Raw genomic sequence first — 18,197 nt, 5'->3', positions numbered from 1 at the left:
GCCTTGTGCGCTGATGATTCCCACCCACTTTCAGAAAAGTTGTACTCCTGAGTGCCTTTTTCTGCTGATGATCATGTATTTCCTCTACACTGGCCAGGCTAGCTTGCCTGCTGGTCCTTTTGACCAAGGTCATGCAGTTGTGGAAGTTTATATAATACCAACATGGTTTGTGAACCTGGCATAAGCCAAGCCACATGTGATTCAGATTGACTTTAAGCCAGCCAGCTAAGGGGATACTGTTTAAGGAACAAGGAAGAGGATTCTACTTTAAATGGGCAAAAACAAGTCATTGTGTAGCTGCAGTGGGCTGGAGTGTAGCATCTATTTCTTTTTCCTTTAGCTTGTCTAAATCTGGCTTTGGAAAGGAAAGTTTTCAAACTTCACATTTTTCCCTTGTAGCATAACATGAATGGAAATAAGTCAGTGTTGTTTTAGGCCCAGACTCCCAAGTTTTTCTACCTTCTCAGTTGTGTAAACTGATCAAGTTGGGAAACTAAGGGATTTTAGCCTGTATTTAACCTTGTAGAGTTTGTAATCTTTTTAGTAACATTTTGCTTTTTTTTTTTTATTAACACGGGTCCTGGTAATGTTGCATTATGAATCCTATATTTTAATATTTTACTTGATTGTAGTTTTCATTCCCGGGATGGATTTTCTTGTCAAAACGTGGCAACTGTACTGCATAGTAGCAAGGATAGGCTTCTTGTTTTGTTCTGTTCTGTTTTAAAAGATGGAGCTGTATCTATTTTTGCTTTTAACAGCTTAGCTTGGCCAGGCGCAGTGGCTTATGCCTGTAATCCCAGCATTTTGGGAGGCCGAGGTGAGAGGATTGCTTGAGGCCAGGAGTTCGAGACTAGCCTGAGCAACATAGCAAGACCCCATCTCTTAAAAAAAAAAAGAAAAATTAGCCGAGCATGGTGGTGCCTGACTGTACTCCTGGCTACTTGGGAGGCCAAAGCAGGAGGATTGCCTGAGCCCAGGAGTTTGAGGTTACAGTAAGCTATGATGACACCACTGTACTCTAGCCCAGGCCCTGTCTCAAAAAAAAAAAAAAAAAAGCTTAGCACACTCTCCATTTACACTTTTAGAAGCACCTGTTTCTTAGCATTGTATTAAAGATGAACTGTAAAGTAAGTCTTTTCTTTCAAGGCATTTATATTAATAGTTTGAGGGACTATACAGAAAGGAGAAAGAGAAGTAGGAATATACAGGCCACAGGACAAAGCTTGAGCAGCCACGTAAATAACAGAAACATCTTGTACAGGGTCACACCAGTACATATTGTGCTGTGCCCAAGCCAAGGGAAGGGGGAAATGCTTGTTTAGTTCAGAAAAGCTGTAACTACTCCTGATGAGGATTTTCTTTGGAAGAAAATAAATTTCGGGAACTGAAATGGAAGGTGCAAATTTGTCAGGTTGAAGCAGAGAGGATGTTTTAGGAGAGGGTATAGCTTGGGTTGGGCCTTGCTGACAGGAATTGGATAGGGCTAAAGCTAAGAGCAGGTAAGACCAAGAAAGGATATGTTAATTGCAAGAGTTAGGAATGGGAAGCCAGCTGGGAGGATCTGGTGTAAATTTTTGAAAGCTGAGAGCACAAACCTGGGTTGTCTTTCAAAATAGAATGGATCACCTTAGAGAAGGAGAAACAGTGGCACAGAGACAACACATTGACAGCAGCATTAAGCACTGATCACAGCAGTGTTAAAAGTCCAGGAAGGGCAATAAATTAGAATGTCAAGGCTCAGGCAATGTATGAGCAGGGCCAAACTAAAGCTTCATTTATCTGTAGGAAAGCGTCTACAGGGTTAAAACATAGAGTTTACCAGTTCTTTGATGCTGAGTAAGGGAGAGCAACAAGTAATAGGGCAAGAGCTAGGTTTGTAGACTCAGATCTGGGTGCCAGCAGTTACTAGCTATGTGATATTGAGCAAGTAATTTAATCTTTAAGCCTCAGTTTACTCATCAGAATTAATATTACTCATTGGGTTGTTAAGAAATGGTGCACATAAGCATCAACACAATACTTAGTCTTATTAGTTGTTAAATAATGTTAATGCCCTTCCCCGTGATGGCAATATAATGCTCAGTAATAATAAAATTGCCTAACTAGTTTGACCAGTTCCCTCCCACACCCAGTCTGGTCTCAGTTTCCTTGGTCAGGTGCTTGTTAGAACTGACTGTGACTAGAACTGACAGGTTGGCAGACTTCACAAGGACCTCTTTATGTAGGGAATGTGTGAGTATGTAAACAGAGCAGATTTTAAGCCCAAATGCCCCAGGTCACTGCCCTGGACTGCAGGACTTTACTAAGAACACAGGAATTAGACTGCCCACTTTCAACTCTGAGGTGGTTCTAGTCGGCCAACTTGTTTTCTTGTCTATTCCCAATTACCCCCACCTCTGCCTCTCAAGCAACAAACAGTTGCTTGTGTAATAGAAGCAGTTACTTGTGTAATAGAAAATACAAAACAGGCCAGAACCAAAATGTTTAAGTCACTCCCCCATGTAGTAAATATAGTCAAAGAAATATGTTTGATTCTGAATCCAAGGGGAATGTTTAGGAATCCATGAACTTGGACAGTATCTATCTGCAGAGCTACCTCTACATTTTAACTTAGGCTAGTTGCTTTCCTTGGAATGTCTTCTCCATGTTTTCACCAGTGTCCTACCATTCAGGTGTGGCCCCTGTGCCACCACCTACAGAAAGTCTTTCCTGATTTCTTTATTTATGTCTTCTTTACCGAAAGTGATCTTTGTTCTTTCTATGAAATCTGACTTTTTAAAATATGTTCTGGCTCATATGTATAATCCCAGCACTTTGGGAGGCAGGCCAACTCAGGAGAATCACTTGAGCCTAGGAGTTCAAGACCAGCTTGGGCAATGTAGTGAGACCCCATCTCTGCAAAAAGTAAAAAATAATATAAAATAAAAAATTAACCAGGCATGGTGGCTTTCACTTGTAGTTCCAGCTACTTGAGAGGCTGAGGCAGGAGGATTGCTTGAACCCGGGAGTTCAAAGCTGCAGTGAGCAATGATGGCACCACTGTACTCCAGCCTGGGTGACAGCCTGGGTCTCTTAAAAAAAAAAGAAAAGAAAAGAAAAAAAACCACACACAAAAAAAAATTTAAAAAATACTTCTTAGGATCCTTACTGCATTGCTCCTTGATTAGAGCTCTCTATGTACTTACTCTTTATGACCTTCTTGTTCTAGCATATCAATTCCTTGAGAACAAGGATTTGCTTAGTCAGTATTCCCCTGCAGTGCCTCCGGCATGTGATAAGTGATAAGTAAATATTGGAGATCAGGTGTTCTTATCCAAGGGGAAAATGAGTAAGTTCAGAGACCTACAGTGCTCTTCATGTAGCAGGCAGGGGATTCATGAGCTGCATCATCTCTTCCCACCCACTGCTCCCAATCTTACACTTTAATGAACTTGACTCATTGTTCTCCAAGTGAGCTGACTCTTTGGCCTTTCCATGCCTTGTCCTGTTCACTTTCCTGAACTTGGAATGCCCTTACTTTCTGGAAAAGTAATCATCCTCCAGCTCACATATGGCCTTTGCTCTATGGCTTTCCCTGATGTTTGAATAAATCTGCACCATCTGTTTCTCACCAGTGTTCTGTAGGACCTATAACACTTTTCATGTTGTTTATTAGTTATTTCTTTACAGGCTTTTTCCAGGGCAGGGTTCTTCCTTGGCTTATTCATCTTTGTAGCTTCTGTGCCTGGCATCATGCCTTGCACAACCTAAATATTTTTGGTACTATTGAGCTGAATCCAAAACCAAGTCTCCTGAGGCAAACCAGGTAAGTCCTCTGACCTGAAAGCCAAGGTCAGAGAAAATATTTTAGAACAGAATGCCTCTGCCAAAGAGAAAAGGAGGGGGCTGAACTCAGGCAGCTCTGGCTGGAAAGATGCCCTTTAGATCTCTCTAGGAAGGTCACTGGTAATCAGGGAGCTTGGATTTTGTGAGGAGAGATCTGTCTGTCTGTCCAGGCTGTGGACCCTTCCTTCTGGGGTTGGTCTCATTTAATTAGAAACCAGCCATTCCTTGGTCTGCCACCGTTTTATGAATGCTGCAGTGGTTCAGGGCACAGCTCCACAGGCTGGAATTGCTTTCCCATTTGTAGTTGGTACTTGAAACATATAAATCACTAATAGCATTAGTTGATTTTAAGAACTGTTGGGTCTTTTAGAAAACCACATACTTCTTTATAGAATGGGAGAGTATATTATACTCCTCTCTAGAAGACCTTGTAGTTTTAAATTTTTTTCCACAAATCTTTATTTTGAAAAATTTCAAACCTACAAAAAAGTTGTAAATAGCCTAAATAGCCTTCTAGATTCACCAATTTTTAGCATTTTGCCATACTTGCTTTCTCTCTCTCTCTGTATAAATATATATTTTTTTCAATGACCCATTTAAGTTGTAGACATCAAGACCCTCACTCCTAAATACATTAGCATATATCTCCTGAGAACAAATATCCAGATTGTTCCAGTAATGTCCTTTAGAACAGTTTGGGGTTTTGTTTGTTTGTTTTGAGACAAGGCTGTCCCTCGGGCTAGAGTGCAGTGGCGTCATCATACCTCACTGCAACCTTAAGCACCTGGGCTCAAGCGGTCCTCCTGCCTCAACCTTCCCAGTAGCTGGGACTACAGGCATGCACCACCATCCCGGCTAGTTTTGAGGGGATGGGGTAGAGGTATAGAGGTGGGGTCTTGCTGTGTTGCTCAGGCTGATCTCAAACTCCTGGCCTCAAGCGATCCTCCTGCCTCGGCCTCCCAAAGTACGTGGATTACAGGCATGAGCCACCACACCAGGCCCAGTTTGGTTTCTTTAAAACCCAATATATAGTCAAAGTCTAGGATTGCATTTAGTTGTTGTATCTCTTTAATCTCCTTTACCTTAGACAGTTCCCTAGGCTTTTTGTCTTTTATATCATTTGACGACTCTGTGCCAATTTTATAGAGTATCCCTTAATATAGTTTTTGTGGACTTTGGAGCAATTATATCTACATTGGCCTTAAATTATAGGACACTGTCAAATGGTCACTGTCACAAGGATATTTTAAAGGCAAGTCCTTATTTATTAGTGATATTGAAAATTGTATATTGCCATTTTTAGGTGAGACAGTATAAATTAATGGATGTGAGGGCTCTGGGAACTGACCTAGATTTTAATCCCTAGGTTGTTTTTGTTTTTGTTTTTGTTTTTTGTTCGTTTGTTTTAAGAGACAAAATCTCACTCTGGTGAGGATGGAGTGAGTGGCACGACCATAGCTCACTGCAGCCTTGAACTCCTGGGCTCAAAGGATTCCCCTGTCTTTGCCTCCCAAGTAGCTGGTACTACAGGTGTGTGCCACCATGCTGGGTTGAAAATCCCTAGGTTTTAATTTGAGAATTCCTTTAACCTCTTGGAGCTTCAACTTCCTTTTATCTGTAAAATGACAAAAATAACAAATATATTTACCTCATAGAGTTACTCTGAGGATAAAATGAGCTTACAGATGGAAAATGTTCATTTGCAAAGTGTCTAGAACATTGTGAGCATTTGGTACTTGGTAGTTGTGGTAGTAGAGTTGGTGGTGATTATTATTTGTACTAGGAATCAAGTGTAAAAAATTATAATGTCCTCTTTTCCACACACACAGAAAAAACAAAACCAAAAACCTCTTTTCTACAGAAAAACCTCTTTTCCACAAAAAATTATAACATGAAAAATTACGTATTTAAGAGATCATGGCTGGGCACAGTGGCTCACACCTGTAATCCTGGGAGGCCGAGGCAGTGGGGGCGGGGGGGGGCGATCGCTTGAGCTCAGGAGTTCAAGATCAGCCTCAGCAAGAGTGAGACCCAGTCTCTACTAAAAATAGAAAAATTAGCTGGGCATGGTGGCATGCACCTGTAGTCCCAGCTACTTGGGAGGCTGAGGCAGGAGGGTCCCTTGAGCCCAGGAGTTTGAGGTTGCTCTGAGCTAGCCTGATGCCATGGCACTTTAGCCTGGGTGACACATTGGAAGTCTGTCTCAAAAAAAAAAAAAAAAAAAGAGAGAACAGGAAGCTTTGTTTTTGAACAGTAGCTAAGAACATTTTGAAGATTGTTATACTTAATGTGTTCTAAGGTGATTAAAAGAAAAAAATCTTTTAATTAAATTTACCCTTCACAAACCTGGCCAAATAAAATGGAATTATGCTAATTAAGCCCCTCCCCCCACCTTCCTTTTCCCCCCAGAAAATTGCACTGGTCAGTTTGAGCTTATCCAAAAATCCCTCATTTTTCTGCCCTCCTTTCCTTGACTTGCTTGGCAGTAGTGAGAAAGTGAGGAATTTCCTGCCATCCATTCTGCCTGTAACCCAGGATCACAATGGTAATAGTGACCAGAGCCCTCATCTCCTCCCACAGACTGGCTTGGAGTTGAGGGCCTCCCATGGCTCAGTACATCACTGAAGCCTCCACACTTCACCATTTCTGAGACTGGCGTAGGTTTACAATCCTGCTATGTTACTGGGGTCAGAGGGCAAGGGAAAACAGAGGAAGCTGATAATTTTTTGGCCAATTTTTTATTTATACACACACACACACACACACACACACACTTTTGAAACTAATGGAAGAACGTACCATCAGAGTGACGATTAGAGAAGCTCTTTTTTTTCTTTTTCTTTAAGACGGGGTCTTACTCTGTCGCCCAGGCTACAGTGCAGTGGCATCATCGTAGCTCACTGCAACCGTAAACTCCTGGGCTCAAGCAATCTTCCTGCCTAAGCCTCCCAAGTAGCTGGGACTACAGATATACACTATCATGCCTGGCTAATTTTCTATTTTTTGGTAGTGACTACGTCTGGCTCTTACTCTGGATGGCCTAGGACTAGCCTCAAGCAATCGTCCCACCTTGGTCTCCCAGAGTGCTAGGATTACAGGCATGAGCCACCACTCCCTGCTGTGACCTTATTCTTGAAGGGATCTTTTTCTACTTTGTTACCTTGACTTTCATTTTCTCAAAATCAAAAGAGAAATGTGTCTGAAGGATTCTTCCTTGATGATGTTTTCAAATCCTCTAATTTCTCTTGTCATCTGGGTTTGCTTGACCTTAAGGTATCAGAAGGTGTTTTAGTAGGTGAAGATATCTTAAAGTTATTTTCTGGGGGATTTTGGGTGTTTCTGGTGAATTCTGTTTTGGTTGGAAGGCCTAAGGTGGGAGGTAGAGTTGAAGGCAGTTGTTGGACTACAGCAGAGAGGGGGATTCAATCACATCTCTTATCTGTAGTGCTATTGTCATTGCAGAGAGTGGCAGCTTGCTGACCTCTGAGTAAAGATGATTGTTTTGACACAGGATTATTTGTTGTAAAAGAGCCATCCAGAAGAAATTGGTAAACTATTATGGGACATTCCATGGGAAAGGAGAGGACGTTGTTTGTAGACTTTTCTTTTAGTAATAACATTTGTAGCAGGCTTTTGTGACTCAGTTGTTTTTACTTTGTCTACTGCCAATGTAGACATTTATGGCTGTGAGATAGGCCTAAGTGAAAATCTGCATGCTTTTGTGGTAACCACTGAGTTGCTAAGGGGAGACAATGGCTCTTTCCTCTGATGTCCAAGGTCAACTCAAAACCAGATTTGCTGTGAAGATTCCAGAGGGTGGGCAGTGATGTGGAGGAAAGGTTCAGTCAGCCTGGAGGCCTTCCAGAGGCAAGGGGCTGGAGACAGCCCCAGCTCACTGAGCGTGCCCATCGCCAGGCCTTTTTGATGTGCCTGTGCATAGTTTGGTATATACACAGATGGAGTTCTCTCCAAGGGCAAGCTGTCCAATATGCCTCTTATGACCTTTGTGGAAGATTTGTTCCGATATTTAATCTGGTAAGGCAAGAGGTTTGAGAGAATCTACTGAGGCCTCCTCTTTATGATATTGACATTTTTTAACCCACTCATCTTTAATATTCTCTTTGGCAAATAGAATTATTGGTCTCCCATTAAATGAAAACACTGAATTTTTAATAGATTCTCTGGGACTTAGTGATAGTTTAAAATTGTTTGCAAAAAAAGAGAAGATATAAAGAAATGATGCATTATCTTTTCTGCTGAATCTTGTTAGGTTTTATTTTTCCTGCCTGGTCACCAGCTGAATCCTGTGACCCATCTAGCCTGGGGCTAAAGCCCAGAAAACAGCCCTGAGTCCTAATACCTAGACAGCAGCCTCTCTTGAAGCTACTTGCCCATCCATTCAGCTTGGAGCCTTCTCCTGTGTGTTGGCTTCTGCCTGTTGCATTGGCCACTCTTTGATATGCTGGGGAATGGCTGGTCTTTTTCCTGCTGTGTTTCCTTGGATGCTCTGTATAATGGATGAGGAGTTGGAGAAAAAGCTAAAAAAAGAATAGCCATTATCCATCGCCACTGACATTATATGCTGCCCAGGACTCCAGAGAGCTTTGCTTTTTAGCCAGTTGATTATAAATTAAACACCTTTGGTGTGTGAGAATCTTCTGTATGTGGGAGTTCTTATCCATCTCCACCATTTACATCTTTCTGGCATGCAGTGTACCAGAGAACAGTATTGGTGATGGTTTCATTTGAGGTCAGTAGAGGACTGGGAGTCAAGGTGTGAGAGCTGAGAGCTTAAGTGAAGCCAGCAGGGTTGTAGAGAGATTTGAATAGTTGAGACTCAAGCTTAGACTAATTCATGATGGTCCTTTGCTCAACTGTCATTTGTTAATGCCAATGTGGCAGCAAGTGTCAGAGTTGGCCCTTGAACATCTGTCGTCCTCTTTGAAGTCATTGCTGATTCTCCCAAGTCAGAATCTTTGTTCTTCAGAACTTCTGTGGCACTTTTTGTCTCCACTTATCTCCCTCAGCTTTGTAGTGAGTACTTAATTGTCGAAATATATGTTTCATCTACTTTGTAAATTTCTTGACAGCAGGAACCTAGTCTTGCTCATTTTAGTGTTCTTATAATCTATAGGTTGTGTCCTACTTATAACAGTTGCTCAATATATCTTACTGAATTAAGCTGAACAAAACTATCTGTGTCCATGGAAACCCTGCAGTTAGTGTCCATGTTTCTAGATTGTATACTCTGCCCGGCAGAGAAACAGAGCGCCATCATCAGAAGCAACATGTGAAAACATACCAGCCTATTGTTGGACTTTTTAAAAAACAGCTTTGTGGAGATACAATTCACATACCATACAATTGGCCAATTTAAAATGTACAGATCAATAGTTTTCAATATGTTTACAGAGTTGTACAACCATCACCATGGTCAATTTTAGAAAATTTTTTATCATCCCCTAAAGAAACCCTGTACCTATTCCCTCTAGCCCTCCAGTCCTAGGCAACCACTAATCTATTTTTGTGTCTTGATAGATTTGCCTGTTCCAGACATATTTATTTTGTCTGGCTTCTTTCACTTAGCATTATATTTTCAAGGCTCATCCCTGCTGTAGCATGTGGCAAGCCTAGAGCTTAGTGAAAATTGGAGGGCAGGTGATGTTTGTTTCCTGCCTACTAGTTAGCTATGGCTAAGGCCAATGATGAGTCTACCTGCCCTCGTTAGGGATAACCAGACCTATTTAGTGGAAGTTCTATAAAGGTGTTCTGAACTTACTCTCCTGAGTAATTATGAAAATTAAACAAGGAAATGTCTGTGAGTACCTAACACAGTGCCTGGCACATGAGGGTCTCAAGTTCCTTTGTGCCACTTGAACTCATTAGATTTCAGTAAGAATCTGCCAAAATGAAACATAATTTTTAAATTAGTGCTTTAATTTACTAATTCCTCCCTCACCCTTTTGTTTTTGTTCTTCCCAAGGTTATGCCTTTCTGCTGTTCCAGGAGGAGAGCTCAGTACAAGCTTTGATAGATGCCTGCCTCGAAGAAGATGGGAAACTGTACCTGTGTGTGTCAAGCCCCACCATCAAGGATAAACCGGTAAGTAATATGCAGCCAGTTGTTGCTTTTCCAGAGCACATGTGCAGTTGGAATAGCTGATCTCCTCCTCCTCATAATAGAAATGCTAGTAACTGGGATTCTTTTGCCTGGCTTGACCTAGCTGTGCAGTCGAGTTGGACTGTTGCTGGTGAGGGGAAGCTAATAACAAATGATTCAGTATTTCATTTTATACCTTTGGACCATGTATAAACAAATGTGCTCTTGTCTTCTACTTCACAGCTCTCTTTTAAGCTAATTGCTATTCAGAAACTCTGAATGGAGGTAAATAATGCTCTTAGTGGTTTTGGCAGCTGGTTTCTGTTATTATTTCAGATCAAGGACAAGAGTAATTTATTTTAAAAAAAGATCGTAATTGTTGATGTTTATGTGCCTTTGAATGCAAGGCATTGTGCTGGGTGGTACCCATAGCTAGCTAAATAGAGCCTTCTGGGCCAGGAGCTTACCCTCTATAATGGATAGTTTTAACAGGGCAGGAGAGGGGAAAGACAGAGAATGTGGAGCTGAAACCCTAATGCAGAGTTTGTGGCTTCTGAGCCAGAGTGTGAGTGAGTAAGTCCTTGGGTAAGGGAGGAATACTGCTTCCTTTCTCCGAGCAGGGGTGTCAGTGGAGAAGGCGGCAAGACCATATTCCGAGCAGAAGGAAAGGAGTTGGTTAATGTAGCTGAAGTAGGGATCTGGGGAAAGTTGACAAGAGTGGGGCTGGGGTTAGTTTGTGTGTCAAGACTTGGACATAGAGTGGGAAATAGAGTAAAAATAGTGATGTGCAGCGGGCAAGAAACTGAAGCTATATACCACAGGGCCTGCAGCAGCCCCTGTAAGACTTGCACCAGAAATGTGGGGCTTTCTTAGCAACCAGGTTTATTCTCAGAAATGTGTATGGGGAAAGAATTGGGGTTGGAAATAGAAGTTCCCAGTTTGAGTCTTGACTCCAGCATTTAAGTATCTGCTTGGCTTTGACTAAGTCACCTAATCCTTTCTGAATTGTGGTTTCCTCACCTGGAAAATGGAAGAGTAATCATTCTTCTCTGGATTGTTGAGAGGCTTGGGTAAGAAGAAATCGAATGTGAAAGTGTTTGATAGAGTCAGGTACTTGTACAAATGTAACTGGCTGATGTTATCCGTCCTACATAGTGCTGTGGACTTCAGGAGAGCAAGGTTAGAGCTCAGCTACCCGGTAACATCTGTTGAGGAGGATGATGACATCTTGCACAGGGTTTACAGTTGGTTGTGAAAGAGTGATATTGGGACTTGGCCACCCATAAGGAGCCAACTGCAGCATTTAAAGCAGAAGAGGAAACTATTAATACTAAAGAATGGGTATATCAAGTCATAGCAGAATAATTAAATGATGTAGAAAAATAAGCATGGATTTTAGCCAGTGTGAAAGTACCACTATAATTTTCAAATTTTGGGACCATTGCCAAATTTTGATAACAGTGACAGTATTGGATAGGGTAGTTATGCAAGTGGAGAAAATAGGAGGAAGCAGTAGGGAAGGAAAGAGTAGGGAGCCTTTGTTAACTTTGATCTTTATTTAAACACTGTAGAGAGACTGTGTATGATGTGGGGAGCATGGGGACTAACTACGATGAGAGTGTACAGTGTTTCATCTGAGTAAATAATAAGAAAGCTGAAATAACTTCTCTATGTCTCTTTGGAGTCGTGTGAGATTAGAAGGTCTATACCCAATTTGGCAGGATCAGATGTCTGAGAGGTAAATGGCCAACCTCCAGAGAGCCTTGGTCGCATACTATAGAGAAATGTATCTTTATATATAAAAAGGCAGAGGGATAGAAGTACACATTGAAATAGTTATGTCCATAGCAGGTTAAGAAGCTATTGAACTGAGGTGAGGAAGCAGGAGGTGAGCACACAGGGCTTATGTACCTTGGAAGGGTCATGTCATTGGCTCTGTAGGGAAGGAGGATAGTATGTCTTGTAAGGCAAGTCGTCAGCTTGACAGGATGTCTCGTGAGAGGGAAGCGAGCAGCAGGAGTTGCAGATGGAGGTGATGTGGAGGCAACACCATTACTGTTGAGTGTTTTCACTCTAAACACATGTATTACCCTTGGTTCGAAGGATTTTTGAAAATAATTAGTGTAATTATCAGTTTTGGAAATGTTAATGGGGAAACTAACTTTCATTGTTTGTGTTTAGGCAAATTTCTGCCTTATTGCAGTTTTCATTTTCTGAGCTCAAGTGCAGCAGTTTTATTGGAGCTTGGTGAATTCTGAACAGTGACTGCCAATCTACACGTTTTTTTGACCCAGGCATACTCAGAGTTTCCAGCATAAACAGTTTGAATAAAACTTAGAATGGAAAACATGGAAGTCCCCAAACACCTGTAATTTTAATGAACTGGATCCCATTTTGGGTTCTAGCCCTTTGAGCTCCATTTTTTTTTTTTTTTTTTTTTTTTTTGAGACAGAGTCTCGCTCTTTTGCCCGGGCTAGAGTGCCATGGCGTCATCCTAGCTCACAGCAATCTCAAACTCCCGGGCTCAAGCGATCCTACTGCCTCAGCCTCCCGAGTAGCTGGGACTACAGGCATGCGCCACCATGCCCGGCTAATTTTTTCTATATATTTTTAGTTGTCCGATTAATTTCTTTCTATTTTTTTAGTAGAGACGGGGTCTTGCTCTTGCTCAGGCTGGTTTCGAACTCCTGAGCTCAAACAATCCGCCCGCCTCGGCTTCCCAGAGTGCTAGGATTACAGGCGTGAGCCACCGCGCCCGGCCTGAGCTCCATTTTTGAAACCTTTTCTTTCTTGGCTTTAGCTCCACATCCACCACTCCCAGCCTCATTTGATCATACTTCCCTATCCAGGTTCTGATATATTCCACCTCACTGTGGATGCTCCCACAAGAAAAAAGAGAGAGAGCTGAGTTGAACCTTGGAGTAAATGAGAATCTTGGCAGTAGCTCAAGGCAAAGTCAACCTTTGGAGCTCATTGACCAAATTTTTTTTTGCTCCTACCTCTTGACTCGACTAGGCTTTATTCCCTACCTTTCAGGATTCCTAATGCCCTCGTTCTGTTGTTTAGTTCTCTCTGACCCTCCTTAGAAATACATCATGTTCCAAAATGACCTTGCACATTTTCTACCTTTGTCATTCTTTCTCATCCCTTTCCCTCAAACTCCCATTCCCTTTGAGTATATCAGGTTAATCAGATTGTTTTTCTAATGCAGAGCCTGATGGCAAGGCCCCCTTTCACCTGTCTTGTCCAGGATCATGTTTGTTTTTTAACTCAGATGAATTCCAAATTAGTTGATTTCAGGTTATATTAGGGAGATATTTTTGGTTAGTGACTACCTTTCTTTAAATGACTCTACTCAGACTATTCTATGTATAGGTCTGGTCCTGAACTGTATTTATGGCATGATTAATCGACACCTCAGTCTCAAAGAGTGGGAAGACAAATTGGCAAGAGCAGGAGCTGTTGCAAAGCTTCTAGATTTGTGATTTTTTTTTCCTCCTCCAGTGAGAGGAGTCCATAGCTCTGGTGTCCCAGGCACATCAGAAGATAGCTGTGTCCATCTGCAGGCTTCCAGTAAGATAGGCAGACATTGTTGACAGTGGTCCCTCTCATCAAGGTGATTCTACTTTTTGAATGTATAAATAGATTGAACCTGAAGGTTCAAACAGCAGGCTGATAGAACAAGAGACCTAGAAGGTCTAGCAGAGATAGGGGTTGAAAAAGAGTAACCTTGAAAAGTAGATGAGGAAGGAGATGTTTATAGTTCTAGAATACATTAGCCAGAGATGTGGGATATAGCAAACACCTCGAAAGGAAGTATCAGAAGTTTTCTGCTTCCTCCTCCTCACAGTTTATAGCACAATCACAACTTCTATATATCCTGAAATATGAGAGATTGATTTTGCTGTGTATTTAAGCACTGTATTACCAAACTGAAATGTGCTTATGTAGGGTCTGTTCTTTATGTTATTGCTTAGGTAACATGGTCATCCACTTAAAACTTGAAAACAAAAAATGAAAAGAATGGTGGAAATAAGGAATTTGGAAATAAAGGCTGGTTTAATTCTGTTCAATATGTCTGTCATTCTATTCTCTCCTACTCCTATTCATATATCAATGGGATCTTTAGCACTTTTAATCACTCCTCTTTAGTTACAAATGTAGTCCGAGATCCTTTTGCCCATGACTTAAGTAAGACCTTCCCAGTCCAGCTTCAAATTTTTTCCAACCATACCTTTTTCTGCTTTTCTTCTGAACCCCATGGTCTAATCAAACTGAATTGTTTCTGTTCCCATCTCAATTTCTAATTCCTACCCTTATTTCAAGACCCCTTTCAGATGCCATCTCTTTCATGAATCCTTTCCTGATCACTACACCATCTGGAGGGAATCATACCTATTATTATAGCCATCTCCAGCCCTACAGAGCCACCTTTTAAAAATGGTGGGCCTTCCTTCAAGCCATGTTTGAGTGCCTGCTGTGGTCGAGGCACAGTACTGGTTACTATGAATTTACTATGAATTGACATAAACTCTTGTGTTCAAAAAGTTAATGGTATAATGAGTAGATACTCAGAGTGTCTACGGAGCCTGGCACATAAAAGGTTCTCAAATATTTGTCAAATTAAGAAAAATAAAACAATGGAAGTATGATTGAGATTATGTACTTTGGAGAGTTCATATGTACCTAGAATGTGAAAGGAACTTCCTGGATGAAATGTCATTTTGAAGTAGGCCTTGAAGGATGAGGAGAAGGCAGAGTTGGCTAAGAGGGCTGGCGGTGTGAAGAATAGACATTTCAGGGAAAGGCAAAAACGTGAACACAGAAATGGGAAATTGTGTGGCATGAATGGAGAACATTTAGGTTGGTTAGATGGAGCACAAATGTATAAAAAGGGAATAGAGAGGAATTAAATTGGGAAAAATAGGTAGCATCTAAGTTACAGGACACCGTGATTGATTTCCTCAGTCTTTTGTGGTATTTTTACAAAGATTATTTCATTATCCACCTACTACTTCCTAAAACATAACTATAATTTTATCTGGGCCCAGTCAAATCTGATTTTGTGTGTCCATCTTAGAATGCACGGCTGTATCAGCGTGTGTGTCACATCCCACCTGGAAAATCTTTAGCATTTCTGATCATCTTGATTTATTTGTTTCTTGAATTCTTGGTCTAAATTTGTGGTTTGGGGCACCATTCATCATAGGAATTTCTCCAAAGAAGGAATTCCTTTTCTAAAATGAGAGAAGGATCTCCTATTCATAATAAATCCTATTTTTTGCCCCGAGTCTCTGAATTTGCAGAGTTTTTTAGTGCTTGAGTCTTTGGGAGCTATATTTCTTTTCCAGGGAGGTCTAAAAGATGTTGCGTTTCCAGTATACTAAATGGTAGCTGTTAGACAAAATAGCCAATGCTGTCCCTTAAAGGATCATATTCAGTGTTTTCCAAAGTGTGTTCTGAGGAACTCTTGTCCAAAGACTAGTCTCTTGAGGGGATCATAGAAAAAAGGTTTGCTCATAACAATAGTGAGTGTCCTTTTTTTGAACACTTCTTTTGTGCATTTTATATCCATTTTCTCCTTTAATTATAGGCTCCATAGCCAAAAACATGTGGGAAACATTGATATATTAGGTTCTGAGAAATCTTACAGTATATAAGTTTGTGTAAAATTGTTTAATCCAGCATTTTACATACCTGCTTTGTGGATGATATTTGTGCAGATTCCTGTGGAATTAGTATCCGTGAAGCTCACTCAAAGAATAGGCTTCTTCCCAGGAAAAACTTAGGTAACCTGAAATTTTATGTGTGCATTCCCCTTAAGAGTTTTAGTAATGAGCATGCCAGTAACAACATCCTTGTCCTAGTACCATGGAGCTGAAAATACACATTTATGTAGCCATTGGACAAAATTGTCTGGCTGGAGTGCAAGATTGCCTGAGGCTGTGAACCTGGAAGTTAAAATAGCTGACTATAGTGCTAGTTTCATTGCTAAATCATTTTTCTTGAGCTTTTCTAATTGCTAGTTTTGTTAGTAGATCTAAGAAGTGTCTATTGGTCATTTCTTAATGCATTGAAAACGGGCAGAATGAGTTTGTAGAGAAGAGAGGAATTAATCACTTACCAGTAAAAATTCATTTTGACTTGTCCAGGAGCCTATCTGGAAGCTATGATTAGTGGCCATCAGCCAAGAGGACAGGTTGCTTTGCAGCCACACTACATGATTGTAGAGGTTATATTAGACTTTGGGTCAGATAAACCTGCAATTCAGTCCTGAGATGACTTCATTGTTCTGATCCTTAGCTTCCTTATCTCTAAAGTGGAGACAATTTTCAGAGCATATGGTGTGGTGACATTTAAGTGTGGCTGTGTAAAATGCCTAGCTCATTCTGAAGCTAGTGTGGCCAAAAGAAAAAAAATGCCTAGCATAGTGGTGCATTAATGTAAGTACTCACAAGTACACATAGTTTCTTTTTTCTTTCAAAAGGGAATCAGCTATCATGCTTATGTTTTCTAAGTGATATGGAAGCATCAGCAGTAATGATGAACATTAGGTAATTCCCATCACTGAGTGGGTCACTTGGTGGGTATCAGAAATTCGTGCTGATTAAATCTAAGCCCTTGGTCACCCACTGATGACCAAACATACTGTATTTCCATGCCCCTGGAAGGTGGCTCTCTGGAGTGTGGAGAGTGAGCTATAGAAAGGTAGCTGCTGGACATCTTCTTGTGGCACCAGTGCCTGCCCCTCAGGAACACCTTTGTTTACTAACCAAACCTGCACAAAGTGCTCAGTAAGGTTAGGCCCTGTGCTGGGCAATTGGGATCCACACAGATATATGGTCCCAGCCTTAGAGGATCCTAGAGTCCAGTGGAGGGATATAGACATGTGACCAGTAAGTGAACTAAGGAGCCACAGGTGCTCTGATAGCAGTATTGTAGGGAGTAGTTGTGGTGAGGGGAAGTGCTCAAAGGGCAGAGTGGTCATGTGTTCTGGAGGCAGTCAGGAAAGCTTTTTGAGAGAAGGTGTTGACTTGGATCATCTGACTGTAACATTTAATTGATAATGGCTTTATTAAATCAATCATAGTACAAGGAAATACATAACCGTTTTCACAGTGCAGTTTATGCATGCTTTGTTTCTCTACTGGGTTCCCTTATAAAACAGTATACTGAGTGCTATGTTTGGATCATTCATCAGTAACTGAAGGTCCCAAAGGGGCTGTAAAGCCTGTGGTTTCTTTGCATCAGGTAGGCTCTGTAGCTAGGTGCAGGTGACAGGGATTTCCTTTTTGTGCCTGGATTGTTTCCTAAACCTGATGGTGGACTTGGAGCATCCTGGGAGAGCATGAAAGAATTTCCCAGGGTTACTTTTGGTTCTTTATCTAGGAAGAAACCTGGCTATTTCGATGAAGCTCTCTGGGACCTGCTTATATCTGAGGAATAGTCTGTGTGTGAGAGTTACAGCTTTTCTCTTGAGGCCTGATGGAGTTCTGGCTGGAATCCCCAAAGCTACCCAGGATACAGAATTCTTATTAAGGCTAAAGACTCTGATCAGGTATTAGGTTCCTTTCTCTCCACTTCCCTCAGAAGATACAGGAAGGGCATCTCCTTTTCCTCACCATTGGGTGGAGAGCAGCACTTGAGAATAATAGACAGCATCTAAACTCCTAGAAATTGGCTGACCTGTTTGTTAGGGAGCTATGTAGTTAAAATTACATCAAAATGAGATACCAAATATGAATGTGCTTTGAAGAGTCTAAACCACAATTATTGTGTGGCTGTTAGTTTTGGTGATTAGTAATAAACCAACTCCTTATACCATTGAAGAGATAAAGATGCCTCACAAACCACAAACTAGTTTATTTCTGATACTGCTGGGGGCAATCCAGTCATTCTGGGATGCTTAAAATAGAATTGCTGACAGCTAGGGTGGGTCTGAGTTCATTACCACTGCAACTGCGCTGTTGCAGCTGTATGTCAGCGGACCTAGGTTTAGCTGACTCATCCTGGTTATTGGGATGAGCTGGGATAGTGCTGCTTGTTGGGGAGAGCAGTCCTGATGGTTCTGCAGTATTGTTTTTCTGATTCATGTAGACTAAAAGGATTGTAGGATTAGGGAGAGAAAAATGGAGACTTTTTCCTAAAGAGCTAGAGTTTGAAGGGTACTAAAAAGAAGAAAAAGGAAACCAGAAGGGGGGATGGAGGTCGGAGAGGAGGGAAGAGCTGAGCTCTGAGGCAAGTTCTTTATGGGAAAGAGAACAAATGAC

The 18,197-nt window shown here is 41.3% G+C and overlaps 1 protein-coding gene across 2 annotated transcripts in view; it reads left to right on the top strand.

Annotated features, from left to right (window-relative positions):
• The window catches only part of CPEB3 (cytoplasmic polyadenylation element binding protein 3), a 190,155-nt gene that overhangs the window by 132,715 nt on the left and 39,243 nt on the right, over positions 1-18,197 (top strand). For both annotated transcript variants that reach the window (XM_012659719.1, XM_012659718.1), the window contains one exon: positions 9,812-9,930. In XM_012659719.1, coding sequence (XP_012515173.1) covers positions 9,812-9,930 — 119 coding nt within the window. The remainder of the gene's footprint in view (positions 1-9,811; positions 9,931-18,197) is intronic.

This window comes from Propithecus coquereli, unplaced genomic scaffold, assembly GCF_000956105.1.
Source record: "Propithecus coquereli isolate 6110/MARCELLA unplaced genomic scaffold, Pcoq_1.0 Scaffold63, whole genome shotgun sequence".
In the NCBI taxonomy this organism is placed as follows: domain Eukaryota; kingdom Metazoa; phylum Chordata; class Mammalia; order Primates; family Indriidae; genus Propithecus; species Propithecus coquereli.
Note: the sequence above shows the minus strand (reverse complement) of the source record. Positions and strands in the feature narration are given on the sequence as shown.